At 44.1% G+C, this 15,625-nt stretch overlaps 1 protein-coding gene across 1 annotated transcript in view; it reads right to left on the reverse strand.

Annotated features, from left to right (window-relative positions):
• The window catches only part of ITPR1 (inositol 1,4,5-trisphosphate receptor type 1), a 183,610-nt gene that overhangs the window by 158,229 nt on the left and 9,756 nt on the right, over positions 1-15,625 (reverse strand). The window contains 2 exon segments of the mRNA XM_035901402.1: positions 6,122-6,192; positions 10,023-10,130. Coding sequence (XP_035757295.1) covers positions 6,122-6,192; positions 10,023-10,114 — 163 coding nt within the window. The 5' untranslated portion in view covers positions 10,115-10,130.

Raw genomic sequence — 15,625 nt, forward strand, 5'->3', positions numbered from 1 at the left:
TGAAAGTGTATTTTAGATATTTTAACTATATCCTAAATCAGCAAGAGCGAAAGATTTTTCCTACTCAAGACGACCAATGCTTCAATTTTAAACAAACAAACAAAAAAATCAGAACACTACTAGACTGTATTTTTATTATTTTTCTCTTCCATCGTACCAGCCCAAAAGTTAGATTTTACACTAAATCATGATATTGCACTCGGTTTGAAAAAGGGCTAAGAAGCCTATTTTTTTTCTTTTTATGGTGTTTGGCCATAGCCCAGAGAAGTTAGTTAAGTGGGTATTTAATTCCTACTTTTGGGATTCTGTGCGTGCCTTTTAATCTGCCTTGGACATCTCAAACCTGAGGAGTAGCAGCTTTCCTATTTCTCTTCAAGACCACCACGCTAAGCTTTGAACTCGGCACTCAAGCACACTCAAGAGCTCTACCTCCTGCATGAAAAAGGAATCCTGCTATTTTATCTGCTAATACATGGTTATCAGAGTGAAAAGCCATATTTAGACTTGTGTTTAAATATTCCTTAAAGGCATTTAGGCACCTCAACAATTAATGTACTCAAACATTTCACCAGCATGAGAAACTCCATGTTCAAAGAGGAAAGGGAGCCTAAGCTTGGCCACGCAGCCCAGGTCTATCACCCTTCTTCTTCTCACCATCATTTCAGGAATATGCTCTCAAACCGCTGCAAAACACCCACTCGAACTCATCTAATGTATGCAGAAAGTCATACAATTCAGACTATTCCACATCCAAGTTTAAAAAGCAATGGGAACTGATAGAATTGCTTTCACCAGAGACGATGTGGAAAAGTGGGCATGGAGAACATATGGAGAGCGACGGGATTTGAGGCTACACACTGATCTGAAGCTGAACGCTTGATACCTCATGCCTTATAACAGCAAAAAATTCTTCTTTATGAGTACAGGGGATGGTACTGAACTACCTCACCGCCTGGAAAGTGCACTTCTATATGCTGCTAATATTCTTCCAAAACTAATAGGCAGAGGGATCTGGGTATTTGTTTTAGTTTGTTTTTTAATATTCTGAAGTGTTTGGGAAAACTATGTATGTGACCCTTCAACTGAAAATTCCCTTAATCTCAGTTCTAATGCCAAACTATAAACAAGCTTGCACTGGCTAAATAAGGCCACATAACTCCATAGCCTCTATCAGTACTGCATAAATTATCTGGTCTCCTTCGTATCAAACAAAGCAGCAGTGCATAGGCTCCAGACCACTGATGGCAAAGCTATGAAGAATAAAACATTTCTGTTCTGGAGAAGCATAATGACTTGCACCAATGCTGAGCACAAGGCCAATTTAAGAGAAATCCATCAAAAGAATTGGGGTGTGTAGATATGTATTTTTTAATACATGTAGATTTATACATTAAAGCTTCATTGGTCATTTCTTCTGATGAAGATGAACCTGTAGTTCCAAGGCTGAGACCCTCGGTGCTAGCCCCGACCACCACCAGGCCAGCCGAACCGAGGGCTCCGTGCAGGCAGTTACCCAGCAAGCCCATACAGTATGGATTAGGATCAAAAGAACAAACGGAATTTGAACTACTCATCTGCTGCTTCGCCATGCGGGTATTTTAAGTCTAAGATATGGGTTCATTCCTTGAACATCTTGCCAAAAAAAGAGTGTTGCCCAGCAACTACTAAAACAATGTTCTGGAAGGAGGTAGCTGCTGGACAAATTAACCCAGTAAGTGCCCTTTCCCCCTGCGTTTCATGCAGCTATTGCAAAGCCCCTGGATCCCTGGCAGACAGCTCTGCGTCCCAAATAAAGAGCTGTAAGGAATTTCCCGAGAAGGCTGTCAGACAGACTGTTTTGCTGTAGTAGCAGTGCCTTGCGTTAAGCAAACCCATTTGGCTTAGCGCAGCGCTACGCTCCAACACAAAATGAACACAAATAAAACCTCTACAAAAGCACTCACAGACTAATGGAGCACAGGACCAGCAGCTCCCAGCCCCAAATTATCAACCCTGGGTTCCGCTTCAGCTTCGCCACTGTTGCTAGGCCTAACTTCAATTTGCAAAATAGCTATCCTATCTCTCTGCATTTAAGCACGGATCATTTCTAATGCAACGCTGGTGCTTGCAGCCTAGCTAGAGGGTCAGCTGCAGTTCACACCTTCCACATAAACCCATGCAAACGAAGAGGATGTTCATTTATAGTCGCTGTTCAGATGCGGAGTCATACTCGAAGATGGCAATTAGAGCAGCGATTCCAGCTTTATAAAATAAGTAAAATGTCTTTTTTTTTGTTCAAAGCACTGTAGATAACCAAGGAACTGTCACAGTCTTTTCTGGAGAGGCGTACAGCTAGGATTTTTTCCAGGAATCTCATCTGTGTGCAGTATATTCAGACCAGTTAAATAAAATACTCTTTCGCAAGAGTTTTCATATTAACATTTTTAAAAAGAAACACCCTAATGAATGTACTCTTAAAGTCTTAACATTTTGCAAGGCAGTTTTAGAGTGCTTTTGAATTAGTTGAAGCCGAAAACACGAAGGGCCAGAGCACCGCTGTACTTTAAAAACAAAACCCACACCAAACCACCACATGTAGAGTGGATTCAGAAAGCCAGAGTAATAATAAAAATCCACTGAAACTTCACAGACCATAATTACCATCCAACCTCAAACCAGTAACTTCAGGTGACAGCTACTTCTGGTCAGGATGGGAAAACGGAAGAAAAAACCCCAAAACTCGGCCTTCACACCTTCAAGTGATCAAACAAGTATGTTAAGGACCCAGAGGCACAACAGCATTTAATATGTGAAATAGCCACTGGTAGACACTCACAGTAACTTGAGGCTGCTGGACTAACACCTTTCTTTGGAGTTCCTTCCAACTCAGCACTTCGGTTTGTTCCATCTAATACACCCTCTGTATTTTTTTTTCCCACCCCCCAATGTCTTGATTTATACTTTTGCACCACACTCCAAATCTTATGTGAACTCTACCCCATCTTACTCTCAGCCTCCTCCCGCATTTCACCCCTCTCGGGGCTCCACCACCACCAGACTACTCCATCAGCCTACTTTTTCCACAACTTTTGTAAACAAAGCAAGCCCTCCTGTCCTCAGGATACCTCTGTACGTCCTCCTCCAGGCAGGCTGCAAGGCTCTATCCCTCCCATCTCCGTCTCAGTCCCGCCGCTGCAAACCGCTCTGTTCAACCCAGTTCATCCAAACACACATCAAGCTTCCCTCACCGAACCTTCCTTAGGACAACTCGGAGCCAACATTTTTTTACAGGAGTGACTTAGTAGCGTGTAAAACCCCACCTCTGTTTCAGCTACCAAGTATTTTTGCAATGGCGTTCCTCCGGCAGGGGCTGTTTTCACCCCGCAAGCCTTCGGCGACAGCACGTACCCACGGCTGAGCACTGCCGTTCTCCCCGGGAAGCTCTGCCGCTTTTCAAGGGTCTAAAGTAGAGAGGAAAGAAAAACTGCAACCCTCTCGACCAGGGCCTCGCTGCTGCCACGCGATGCAACTGATACCGGGTAGCCTAGGCAACAAGAGTTTTTAAAACCCGAAACAGCCAGGGCTAAGAGAAAAGCAGGATGGATTAATTCTGCTACTGGATAGACACGCTTCAGTTTCACACTGCATTTCCTTAGAGTCGTGCATGCATATCTAAGCAGCAAATCTTGCTTCTAGATATCTCTCATCACTTCGATTAAGCATGAAAACTGTATTTACAACTGCTTTACATCTGCCCACAGAAGACAGATCTGCTCAGAGAAGCTTAGAAGTACATTTCTTAAAATACTAGCCAGAGCAAGACCCTTGAGAACGGCCACAAAGTTGAATGTTCCTGCCAGAAGGCGACTTCAGATTTGACTGACCTGCGTCCGGACACCTTGAAGCACAGCTCGTTCGAAAGAGGACTGGCACATGGACAGAAAACAGGTTACACAGAGGCGTTTTTCCAGTACTGTGCAAACCATAATGTAAGTCACCTACATTCAACTAATTTTGGTCCTGCTCTAATGAGATGTTCCAAAGTTACTTCTTAGTTACCAGTGCCGATGTTCTGCACCTATCCAAATTCAACTCAACCCAAGACCACGCTGCTTCTCAGGCCCCAAGCTGCAGCAATCCTATGGGCTGCGATGACTCGTAGGGACTATACGAGATCACGGAACAAACGTGGGCACCACGTGCAGAGTTTAGGGGCTACAAGAGCATTTCCACATCAGGTCCCACCTCACGCTGCTACTGTCCCAAAGGCCTCTTGCGCTGCTGATGTGCTGTACCCGTGAGGCTGCACCTCAGGTATGACAAAACTAAATACTGGCACTACTGAGCTGCATTCACCAGACGCCCACGGTTGTTTTATATCCCAGATGTAAATGCTGCTGTTTGGATAAAGGCACCTTAGGGAAGACCTTGTGTTCCCTTTGCAAGGTGTCATAAAAACACCAAGTAAGATTGCAGAGACGCGGCTGCAGTTCCTGACTTGGCCAGACCCTTCCATGCAACACCCCGGACGAGCCTCTGTGTTGAAGATGGTATGATAAATTTCATTATTACTTCTTCTGAACATATTTATCGTGGAAAGCGTTTTATCTTAGACTACACTTATAAAGCATGTGTATAAATAACAGAAACGCCTACTAAAATTTTATGACTTGTTGCCATTTACCATTAAGCATAAACTTCCCCATGAAGGCTTTAGTGAAGTAACTACAAAGGTTGGAAAAGGTTCACACCATTCTTTCTCCACGTATAAATTATAAGTAATATGAGAACATTTACAATGTCTAACCACAGTGGTTTATGTCAGACAAATGTCTCTCTGTACTTGCGATTCCTAAACTGTGCTAGCAAGAACTGCCTTTTTCTCATTCTTTTCCCTCTCCCTCCCCTCCCTCTACACCCAGCAGTCTCAGTCAAATCTGGCTTTATTCCTTCATATGATTTTAACGTCAAGAAATGCCTAGAGCCAGGGCTCCAGTTCACGTAACACCATTGTTCTTTTTCTGGAAAGTGTAACACTGAATGCTAAAACTTCCCCAGGTTGCCTCCTCAAGTATTTGAATCAGCAGCTATTTAATTTTCCAGTAAAAAGGAAGAAAAAAAACCCAAACCAACAAGAACCCACAGGCTTCAGTAACATTCCACAGAAGAAGGTTTCATTATATGAGACATCTTCATGTCATGGCAAAAACCAAAAAAAAACCCAAACAGCAGCAAACAAAACCAGCGGCATGGATGGTGTAAGAGTTTCAGGGGCAATCACCTGCAGTTCTGGCCAAACCTGAAGAGAATGACGGTAACTCTGAGCCCCCGATAAAGGCAAAGCATAACCGAGAAAACAAGATTTATCCAACAAAGAAACAAGACAAACAGTTGCTGCTGTATCCGAGAACAGCAATGAAAGGTCAGTCAAATTTTTGGATTATGTGGCTGAGCTACCCTTTGGGTAAAAGATGCAACCAAGGGGGGAGAAAAGAAGAATTCAAGAAGGCTTTTCAAAACAAAATCCCAGTCAGCACTTCTCTTCCTGTTTGAGATTCTTCTTAAAGAAATCAGCCAAACCGTGCAAAGACGTAGGCATTAATTTCTTATCACTGAGCATAAGTTTCCTGGCAGAATGACAGCGAAGTCAAACGTTGTTAATATCAAATGAGGTCAAACAACAATCGTTGTTACCAACATTTGCTCCTTGTCATTTTCCTCTTCTCCGAGATAGGTTTGGTACTAACTGGCATGTACGATAGTACGGAGAAAAGGAAATGAAAGTTAGAGAGACCCTCTAAGTTTGGACAGATCTGAAAGCCAACCTCAACCGGCAACCCCATCTCCACCCCTGCACAAATCATTCTTTTTGAAGCCCCACAGCTCAACTCACAAGACATTCACACTTAAATACTGGTTTTGTTTCGTCATGAGTTGCCCTTCACGGAAGATTGGGGGTTGGACTAGATGACCTCTAGGGGTCCCTTCCAACCCAAAACATTCTATGATTCTATGATATGATAAGATGATGACACTAAAATACTCTATAAAAAACATGGAAGTCGAAAATTGTTGCACATGATTGCACAAAACAAAGGACTTCTTCCAAGCAGAAGGGTAACAAGCTGTCTAACAAACCTACCTCTGAATTTTTTGGGTGGGTTGTTAAGGTCACCTGCTTCTGGCTGTACAACACACCGATCATCCACAAGGCTGCAAAGAAATGAGAAGTAAAGTGAGTTTCTGTTCCCTTGCAGTTGCATACATCCTCGTTAGCAAAACCAAAGTTTTTTATTTGCAATATTTTATCCGAGTGGCCACTTCAGCAGAAGACATTCCCCAAATGCCAACTTATGCCAAATCTTTCTAAGAAGCATGCAGCTAATTTTTACTGTTGCCCAGAGCTATGCTCCTGGACAGGCGGGACAATAAATACGTCATTGCTCCTGTACGCTGCATCATCTTTATGTCCCCTCCTTGAGGTGCAGACAGAACAGCCCATATTCTAGTTAGGCGAGAGACAGGCTTAGAACAATTATTGCCTCTTGGACAGATTTGAATGATGTTGCAAATGTGTTTATATGAAGGGCAGAGAACAGGAAAACATGATGACTATGGAAACTGGACACTGCCCCGTGACTCCTCAAGTATTAAGAAAAGGCAGAAACAATAAATGCCACAGTAAGAATTAACTCCTCAAGAGAACGGAAGGCATAAATACACCCTCCTGCTCACCAGCCATAAACATGAGATAAGCCAAGGGATTGAACTAACCTCCTCCTGTTCTACCCAGGAAGGAGGCGAATTGGCCAAGCAAACCCAAGAGATTCCAATAGGGAATGCCAGGACAGAGCTTCTCCTGTGAATACACATCGGCAAACCCCCACAGGGTCAATTCAAACCCCCCAAAATAAATAAAATACTTAAGATGCACCTGCCACCCATGCTCTGTCCTTGGCATGCTTTGGAGCAACACGGAATTGCACTTTTACCAAATGCTATTTCCAAATTGTGAAAATGCAACTGTAACCAAAGAGTTTTTAGTTTCTGATTTGATCCTAAATTGATGACTCGATTTGGCCCCTTAACGCCAATCTGTCAAAGAGGCTTTCTACACAGAAGTAGAAAGTAAAACTCCAAGGTCTTAAAGGTTTGAGAGGTCCATTCTCATGCAGAATCAACTCGAGAAAGATTGAGACCTAGAATATGAGAGTTGTTCCTTGCAGAGGCTGGTTACATGCAGGGAGCATCTTGAGACAACAATTATCGAAAATAATGAGGTGCATAAAAATTAAGAGATCAGAGAGATTAAGTGGACTCAACAGTTCTATGCATCTAAAATTTGCATACGCAAACATTCAGAGTAAATCGCTTTTTCCCCATGGATTTTCTCCCTATTCAGTATTATATATACATATATGTGCTCCAACAAGAATGGTAGTGTTAATAGTTGACCTGGCTGAAACACCTGCTTCTGGTGAACAGAGGGCCAAAAAAAAAATAATAAATCAAGTCAAATGGGTTACTCTGATCATCCCACACAGAGATAATCTCAGTGCAATATATCCCTCTCATCCTGAGATTAAATTGAAAGTAAAGAGGAACTTCCCAAACTACTAAGAAAAAAATTTTACAGGGTGAAAAACACAAAAGAGGATATATTGTACACCGGTAATCGTAATGACGACAGCACTGAGTTTGGGAAACAGGAAGAGTAAGGTCCTGATTAAGCAACAGTCGTGTCATAGGAATATTAAATAGGAACACTCTTCAAAGATTTAGAACGACGTTAGAATGTACAGTGGTATCCGTTTCTCAACCTTCGTTAACCACATGAACAAGTCATTACACATTGTTATGACATAAGACTGTCAAAACTCCACATGGTCTAGAGTACAATTACACCAAATCTTTCCTCTGCTGCTTTAATTTTCTCCAGGACAAAGACTAAATTAAATATGGGACAAAACTAATTCGATTATGAAGGCTTATTAAGATGATAATGCATTTCATGTTTCACATAGCAATTGGGATTTCTGGCTTAAATTAGGCTCAGAAGATGGGTGGCCATTATATAATGCAGTTACCTTAAAACAGTATTAATCGAATCAAAGAGGATGCTGGTAACACTAAGGGATCTTCAGACCTGCCATGAGAACATCTCATCGAGCCTAGAAAATACGTGTGCTTCGGGCCGGTAATGTCTAAAAGGACTACCCATGGTGAAAAATATCTGCTCAGCAATGCCATCAAAAGCCACAGCCACTGCACAACGTTCATCATGCACCGTATGGGATTAAACATAACATAACAACTTTCTACTTGTTCTGGAATTATGTACTGCCAAACTTGCTTCAAAACTAGGAAGAAAAAAAAAATAGCCAAATATATAGTATCGCTCAATTCGTTTTGCCAGTTTCCAGCAGATAGTATTTGGCCAGTTACACAGCTGATCGAATACTGCAGAGTGTACATGTCATATTTGACGAGTACCTGGGAAATTTGTCAAATACATTCGCCAAATACTATTCGACCAACCCTACTTACTACATCCCTTGCTTTTAGCATACCTTCTTTCCCTTCTGGCAGCATCCCATATTTTCTTCTCTTTCCTATAATAGATCATGGTGCATCTTCAGTGTCTGCTTCCTTCTCTGCCCCCTTATTTTCCAGAATCCTAATAGCTAGAGGACTAAACCTACAAGTTAGTTTGGAGTCACTCAGGTGAGATTCCAGCCCATCGTTTCCTGCCATAGAGAGACTTACCAGGATGCTGTCTTTGTACCCTGCTTGGGAGCTCCATTTATCAGATGCATTCGGACAGTAGGCATCAAAAAAAATTTGCTGTCACTGTACCCACCCTGAGGCCCTTATGGCTACTGGAAACGAGAAAGAGCATGTTGCGTGCGTGCCCACTCACCATACCGTCAGGCCTCCTGGTTGCTTCTTCGCTACTCATTCGGTATCGAAGTACCACAGCAATGTGTCACGCATGCTATTTCCCTCCCTCTTAATTTCTCACTGCTTTGAAACAAGGCGGCAGATGCGCTCTTTGAGCTTCTCATCCAGCCCCCTGCAAGGTCTTCCGAAACAGTACACAGCTCCACTGCCAGCTTCTGATGGCCGGAGAGATTTCTCCCCAGCGGCAGCTGAGCAGAATAAAACATACCCTGTCGCTCGTCAGAGCTGTATTTCAATTCCACGGCTTTTCCTCTGCAAACTCCTCCGTTTCCTACGCGAGCGGCTACTTTTTGTTTAATGAAGTGGCAGGCACTTCTTGCTGCTCCAGGGGCACTCTCCCCCGGAGCACCTACTCCGATGCCTCCGCAGAAGAAGTCGCCAGGGAGCTCTGCGGGGAAGCACGCCGGGGGCAGGAGCCGGCAAGGCACGGCTCCCCCCGCAGCTCCGGGTGCTGGCCATTGGCAAAGCTGGAGAGTCAAAACATGTTCTCCTTTGACTGGGGGAGAACAATTTTGTTTGTATGAGAAACCTCAAATACTGTAAGAAAAGACAAAACTAGTCATAGTGGTAAGTTAGTGGTACAGAAATGGTTTGGCTCAGGGCTTCTCTTTTAGTGGTTTTTGTTTGGTTGGTTTTTTTTTTTTTTTTTTTTTTTTTTAACTACTTACACGGCCTATGCTACATCGTTTTTTCCAATCAGCAGATTGCACAGGGGCCTATTCATTCCTGACTGGGGGGTCAGGGAGGGACAGGACGGGACACACGGATGGACATGGGACAGACAACAGCATGAAAATCATTTGCTTGCATTCCATTCCCTCTCCCCACACCTTCACTTGACGAGCTTCTTCCTCCCCACCAAGTATTTGAAAACCACACCGTAGCCATCGATACACTCTCTGTCTGCCCAACATCTAACTTGCCATGTTAGCTTCGGGTCATTTTTAAATTCAGGGCCAAGCCTGTATATCAAGCTACCTTGCTTTACCCTGTATTTCCTGGGAGTCAGGCTCCGATAGCTAGCTGAGTTCTGCTAGTCCTTCTTACAGATGTTTTTAGTAGAAGAGAACAGCTGTTCTTACCCCAAAGTGCTAATAAATCCATTTGTTGAGCCCTCTGCATAGAGAGAACAAATATCTCCAATATGAAGGAAGCTCGACATCTTGTCAGTCATCTCCGGCTTACCGCCCCTAGAAGAATAAAGCACAGCGTTACTATTTGGCAGGCAGAATTTCTCGGTATGAGCTACTGGAGGTTACAACAAGAAGACCCTTTGCTTTTGGTCTCATTTGCTTGAAAAACTAAAAAAAAAAAAAAATAAATATTCTTGCACTGGAATTTCAGGTATCAAAGAAAACACAGCATGTCAAAATGCTTGCCTGGAAAAATAAACCAGGGAAAAACAAGCAGCTACTGGCATCCCGTTCGGTGGGGGACTGTTTTATGGGCAGGCATGTTCGGCCAAGACGCGCGGGGCCGTTTCAGCCCAGGCGTTACGAGCGGCTTCATCCTGCCCGCCGGAGGGAGAGGGGGAAGATGAGCGGGCCTGCCTCAGTTCACGACACATTATTTGTACCACCTAAAGCACATTTCTTTGCCAGATCCTTTGTCAGAATCCAAAGTAGGTCTGAGCATATTTGAAAGGTTCTCTGGCGTGCTGGAGCGGGGCTCGTGGGAACCGTACTGTAAGTGATTCACGTCAGTGTTTTTTGGTCGTGTCAATGTTTTGACATATTCAGCATTAGGTGAAGACCCACTGAAGACGCCTGACAACAGATTCTGCTTGAAAAAGCATAGAGATTAAGACTTTTCAGAGTCAAATGCTTTAAACTACCTATGCATCAGGAAGCCAAATCCCTGTGAAATCAGGAATGCTTCAATCCCATTTTTAAAATAGATGGCCTAAATGTAACACTGAGGAGACGGCCACTTGGTGTTGTCAACTGCCACAGACTTATTTTCTCTGAGGCCCCAAATCCTGGGCCAAACGATACAGGACCTACCTGTCATTTAAATAAATATAGAAAAGCAAGTTTCTATCTGTCACGGCAACAAAGAACGAGACAAACAACATGAGCCCAGATAAAAAGAAGCCCAACTGAATAGATTTTCAAAGGCATCTTTTCCAAGACCATTTACTGGTTTCTTGGCGATCCTCCTTTGCCAAGCTTTTTGATTGCTGAGTTCAGAAGGCTGGAAGAGCTTTCTGCGCTTGAGGTCTCAAACAGCAGGCAGCAAGGTAGCTCTTCCAAGCTGCTCCTTCTCACGGGCTGGTGACTTGCTCAGGACCAGACTCCCAGTTTTAAGGGAAAATAATTGAAAACACTCTCACCCTCTCCGACATCACACCCAAACTGGTTTTAAATGGTCTTCCACCAGGAGAACTCAGCAGCAGGAAATTATGCGGATTATGGAGCACAGCCCTCAGGTTGCACAGGGGATAAATATTCCCTTTCACTGAACATTATCTTGTTTACCGAAAGCCTAAGGATCAAGTTTATTAAGCAAGGCTGGAGCTCAACAAGGACAGATTCACAGAGATTAAAAAGTTGATGTTGATAACGCCCTGCAGATATGAAAGCGCAAGCAAAAACCTGAAGCTACGTTTTTCTTCTACCAAGCTGCAAACAGCGATCCCTCCTCACCGCCTCACCCCAGCGTGGCGGGGGTAATAATGATAATTTCCATTATTATGAAGGCAAAGCACACTGTAGGCATTCTCGTGCCTGCAAATCCCTGTGCCGTCTGTACAATTAAAAACAAATTCAGGAAAAAAATGGAAGATTAACAGGCCGAGTTCATAGGCAGGGTAAAGAAGTCTCAGCTCCTCTGAAGTCAAATCTCCGTGTGTACAGCAACAAACCACTTGGCTGCAGGTCGCTTGTTTAATGCCGAGTCCTTCAGCCACTGCGCATGTTATACAGTCCGTTCTCTTTTGGTAAGTGGACAGCAAAACATCACTACCTGTTTTAAGATATATGCCACAAAACATACAGAAATATGCCGAGCGACTAAATTAGCTTCACTAGAAATACAGCTTTCCTCGTGTCCCGACTTGGATGTTAACTACGAACGTCATACTAAAAACTTCTAAGCCCTTGAAAATTAAGCTCAGGCCTGAATCAATACAGCCCAAAGCAAAATGTATCCAAGTCATGTAGATGCTTCCAAACGATCCCTTTTATAACGGCATTTAAGGTACCCCATTTGGGGAGGGAGGGGGGTTACTTCACTGGACTATGTTATTTTTCCTTTAGAAGAGGCAGATGTTCACCGCAGCTGTTCCCAAGAGAAGGTGAAGGTCAAAATTATTGACTTCCATTAGAGAAGAGAAGAATTTTTTCTTAGAAAAAAATAAATTATCTCATACTATTGACCAAAACCAGGCCCAAGGATGGACAACCAAATTTCTGCATTACTTTCTGGAATACAGCTTCAATTTTCTTGAATCAATTTACTGAAGAAGATCCCGACACACCACGATGTATACCATGATGTTGTAACCCCGACATACCACGTTATACACCGTGACAGTGTAACACCTAAAATAAGCCCTTTTGCAATTTATTGGCATTTCCATCAATAAAATGTTCTGCAACTTCACCTATAACCACTATATGTTTATGGATAACAGAGAGGCAGTTTTAAGTCTGGAAGCAGTTCAGGTCCATGGCACGACTGAATTTCATTGCCAGTCTGTTCACCAGATCCTTTTTAGATTTTTCTGGGCGAGCGTGCAAAGCCATGGCTACAGAGCCGGGTCCTGCTGCTGCGCACCTCAGGGCGCCGGCTGCCCGCGGCACCGCCAAACCCTGGTCTCTCCACCTCCCAAACTGGGGAGCCATGCTCCTCACGCTTCCCGCCGGCTTTGCTGGACTTAAGACTTACAAAGGGTTGATCTGGCCACAACCACTTTTTTTTTTTTTAAAGGATTTTCTCAGGCGTGCAGGATTTAGCACGCACGTCCTCACTCATCCCTTTCTTGCGTCCCTTTTGAACGCCGTTTCAGTGCCTACCAGCGTGACGTTCCCTCCAACGCCACGGGAGATGCTCAGACGGAGCGCGCCTCCGCTGCTCTCACGAACCCTGCTGCCAATTCCAAGTAGGGCGAGCCTCTTTGTAAAACCCCTACCCGCAGTCCAAACTGGCATGATGAACACCATCCCCATCTCTAATAACTGAACACCTACGTTCTTTCATCGCTGAACGCCTGAAGTCGGTCCACCTGACATTTATCTCCAAACATGCTGTTTCTGAGGTTGGCCGGTGCTCAGGAACACGCTGAACTGGCAGATGGAGCGAGGGACTAAATGACCCAACCGGCCTCCTTACACAGAAGATTTACAAGCAAAAACAATGATTTCTAAACTGATTTAGCTCACTTCAAAGTCTCCTCTCAAGGGACTCGTGACGCCTAACAGAATGACCCCACTAACTGATCGATTATTCGCATTAAACACTAAATGATCAGCTCTCACAAACTGAGCCTTTCCCACCTCTGATGAGAATGGCAACTGGGATATCCGAAACAAAAAGTAAAATCAGAAAGTTTTCAAGAGCAAAGTTTCCAGGTACTCAGTTTGAAAACCTCTTATGAACAGCTCTGTCAACGTCAGCCGACCCGAACCCCCCCAAACCAGACCTCTATGGGAATCTTCAGCTGGAGAAGCCGGAAGTCAAGGCACTAAAAATCTGTCAACCTCAGCACATCTACCCAAAGTTCATAGCACAGTCGGGCCCGCAGGGACTTCAGAGAACAGGCTCCCCCGGGACACATCAGCCAAAGCATCCATGGGCATCCCTTGTCCGGGGAGGGGACGCTTCCCCTCCCGCGTCCCATCGGCCGCCGACGTGTGATGACCACCAGGAGCCCCTGGAAGCACAGGGCAGGAGGGTTCTCGCCCCCACTCGCAGCACCCAGCTCTCGCGGGCTCTCACCCCTACTCGCAGCACCCAGCTCTCGTGGCTTAAAAGCACAACCACGCTGCTCGAAAGGCAATTGTGCTCGGTAGACAAATAGAGCCATTACCCTGCAATTTATTTGTTTTAGATAGGCCAGTGCCAAGAGCAATCGATTAACGCTAGGGGAGGGACAGCCCAAAGAGAATGTTTGCAGTTAGTGCTACGCACAAATCCTGGTTTTAACAGCGTTCTCGCATCCTCGCAAGAGAGGAGTCCTGCAAGAAATCCGTCACATTCCAGCCGTACACAGCAGTGTCCCAGTCACCGAGCGCTGTCGTCCTCTTCCACTTAAACACTGGGGGGAAAAAACAAGATTCCTTCTGGGTAAACTTACTTACAAAATCAAAGATGAAGAAGTACTCCGATACGGGAACGATAGCGGTATGGCAATCTTAGCGTAGAGCTCTAGCAAAAGCGAGTCAAGTTTCTCCAAGCAAGTATTAACCAGGCTTAACTCAGGTGGCAGCAATGTCGACAGCAGCAACACAAGATTTTAAAATAATGCTCTTTCCCCACTAAGCTGAAGACTCTAATTTTGAACAGACTTAATTTTTAAGACGAGAAACGCAATGTGAACTAGAAGTGGGCTGTACATCGAGAAGCAGACTACAGCGACCCATAGGCATCAAAACACACCTGAAAGAGGAACACATTTACAGTATTTTTTTAAGCCTTGACAGCTTGAATTCTTTTAATTATGTTGGTGATGACTTCCTCATGTACATTATCTATACAAAAGTTAGCGTATGTTTTATAAACAGTTTAATTATATTTTCCTGTGGAGATTAAGTCTCTGCATAAGAAGTTGTGTGTCCGTGTGTGTCGTATCCCCCCCCAGAATAAAATAAAATAAAATACAGAAACCTGCTGAATTGCAGGCGAATTGCAAGGTACTGCTTTGCCAGCCATTTTGCCAGTCTGTAGCATTGCTCTATGGGACTGGATCTGCAAAGGCATTAGCTAAATCCAGGCAGTGAATTAACCCCAGGAAAACTTTCTATTCACCTCAAGAGTTTTAGGACTCGCCTTCCCCCGACCACTCTGTACCGCTTTGGCCAACACAAATCTGTGTCACAAGACCGCGAGCTTGGCCTTCTGACTGAACAGCAAGTGCCATAATTATAGGGTTCTTTTTTTTTTTTTTATTATTCTTTTCTTACTTATATTTTGTGCATTATCCTCAAAACAAGCAAGAGCCAAGGAAAAGGGCCAATCTTGAAATGCAAGCTACGCACTTTAACAGGCTTCGTACGAAGCCCTTTACCACCAGCACCACCGCTCTGCTCCGAACGAAAGGTACAGTTCTGCGGGCTCTCCCCCATATCTGTTTCCAGGGGCTTTCAGGAAGATTGAAAGGACTCGGTCGTATTTTGGGGTGCAAGCAGACCATCTGCTTAGCCTGACGGCCTTGAATAAGCCAGTACGAGTTTGACATCGTCACTGAAATTCAACTCCAAGACCCTTCCAATCCATTTTCTCACGAAAACACATTTTATAATGGTAGATAAAGCAGAATTAACAGCACAAACACTCAGAAATCAAACCGACTGTTAAATATCAAATACCTTAATGAGGCAGCTGCTTTTTGAAGATGTCAGAATAGGAAAATGCAACTGCTTTGTAAACATTTCACACTAATTTCTCCCACTCCTCATCTAGATCTTGACGCTAAGTTAGAAAAAAAAAACCCCACGCCGCAGAGCAATGCTGGAAGTTTGCTTTC

The sequence above is a fragment of the Egretta garzetta genome, unplaced genomic scaffold (assembly GCF_000687185.1).
Source record: "Egretta garzetta isolate BGI_Z169 unplaced genomic scaffold, ASM68718v1 scaffold228, whole genome shotgun sequence".
In the NCBI taxonomy this organism is placed as follows: domain Eukaryota; kingdom Metazoa; phylum Chordata; class Aves; order Pelecaniformes; family Ardeidae; genus Egretta; species Egretta garzetta.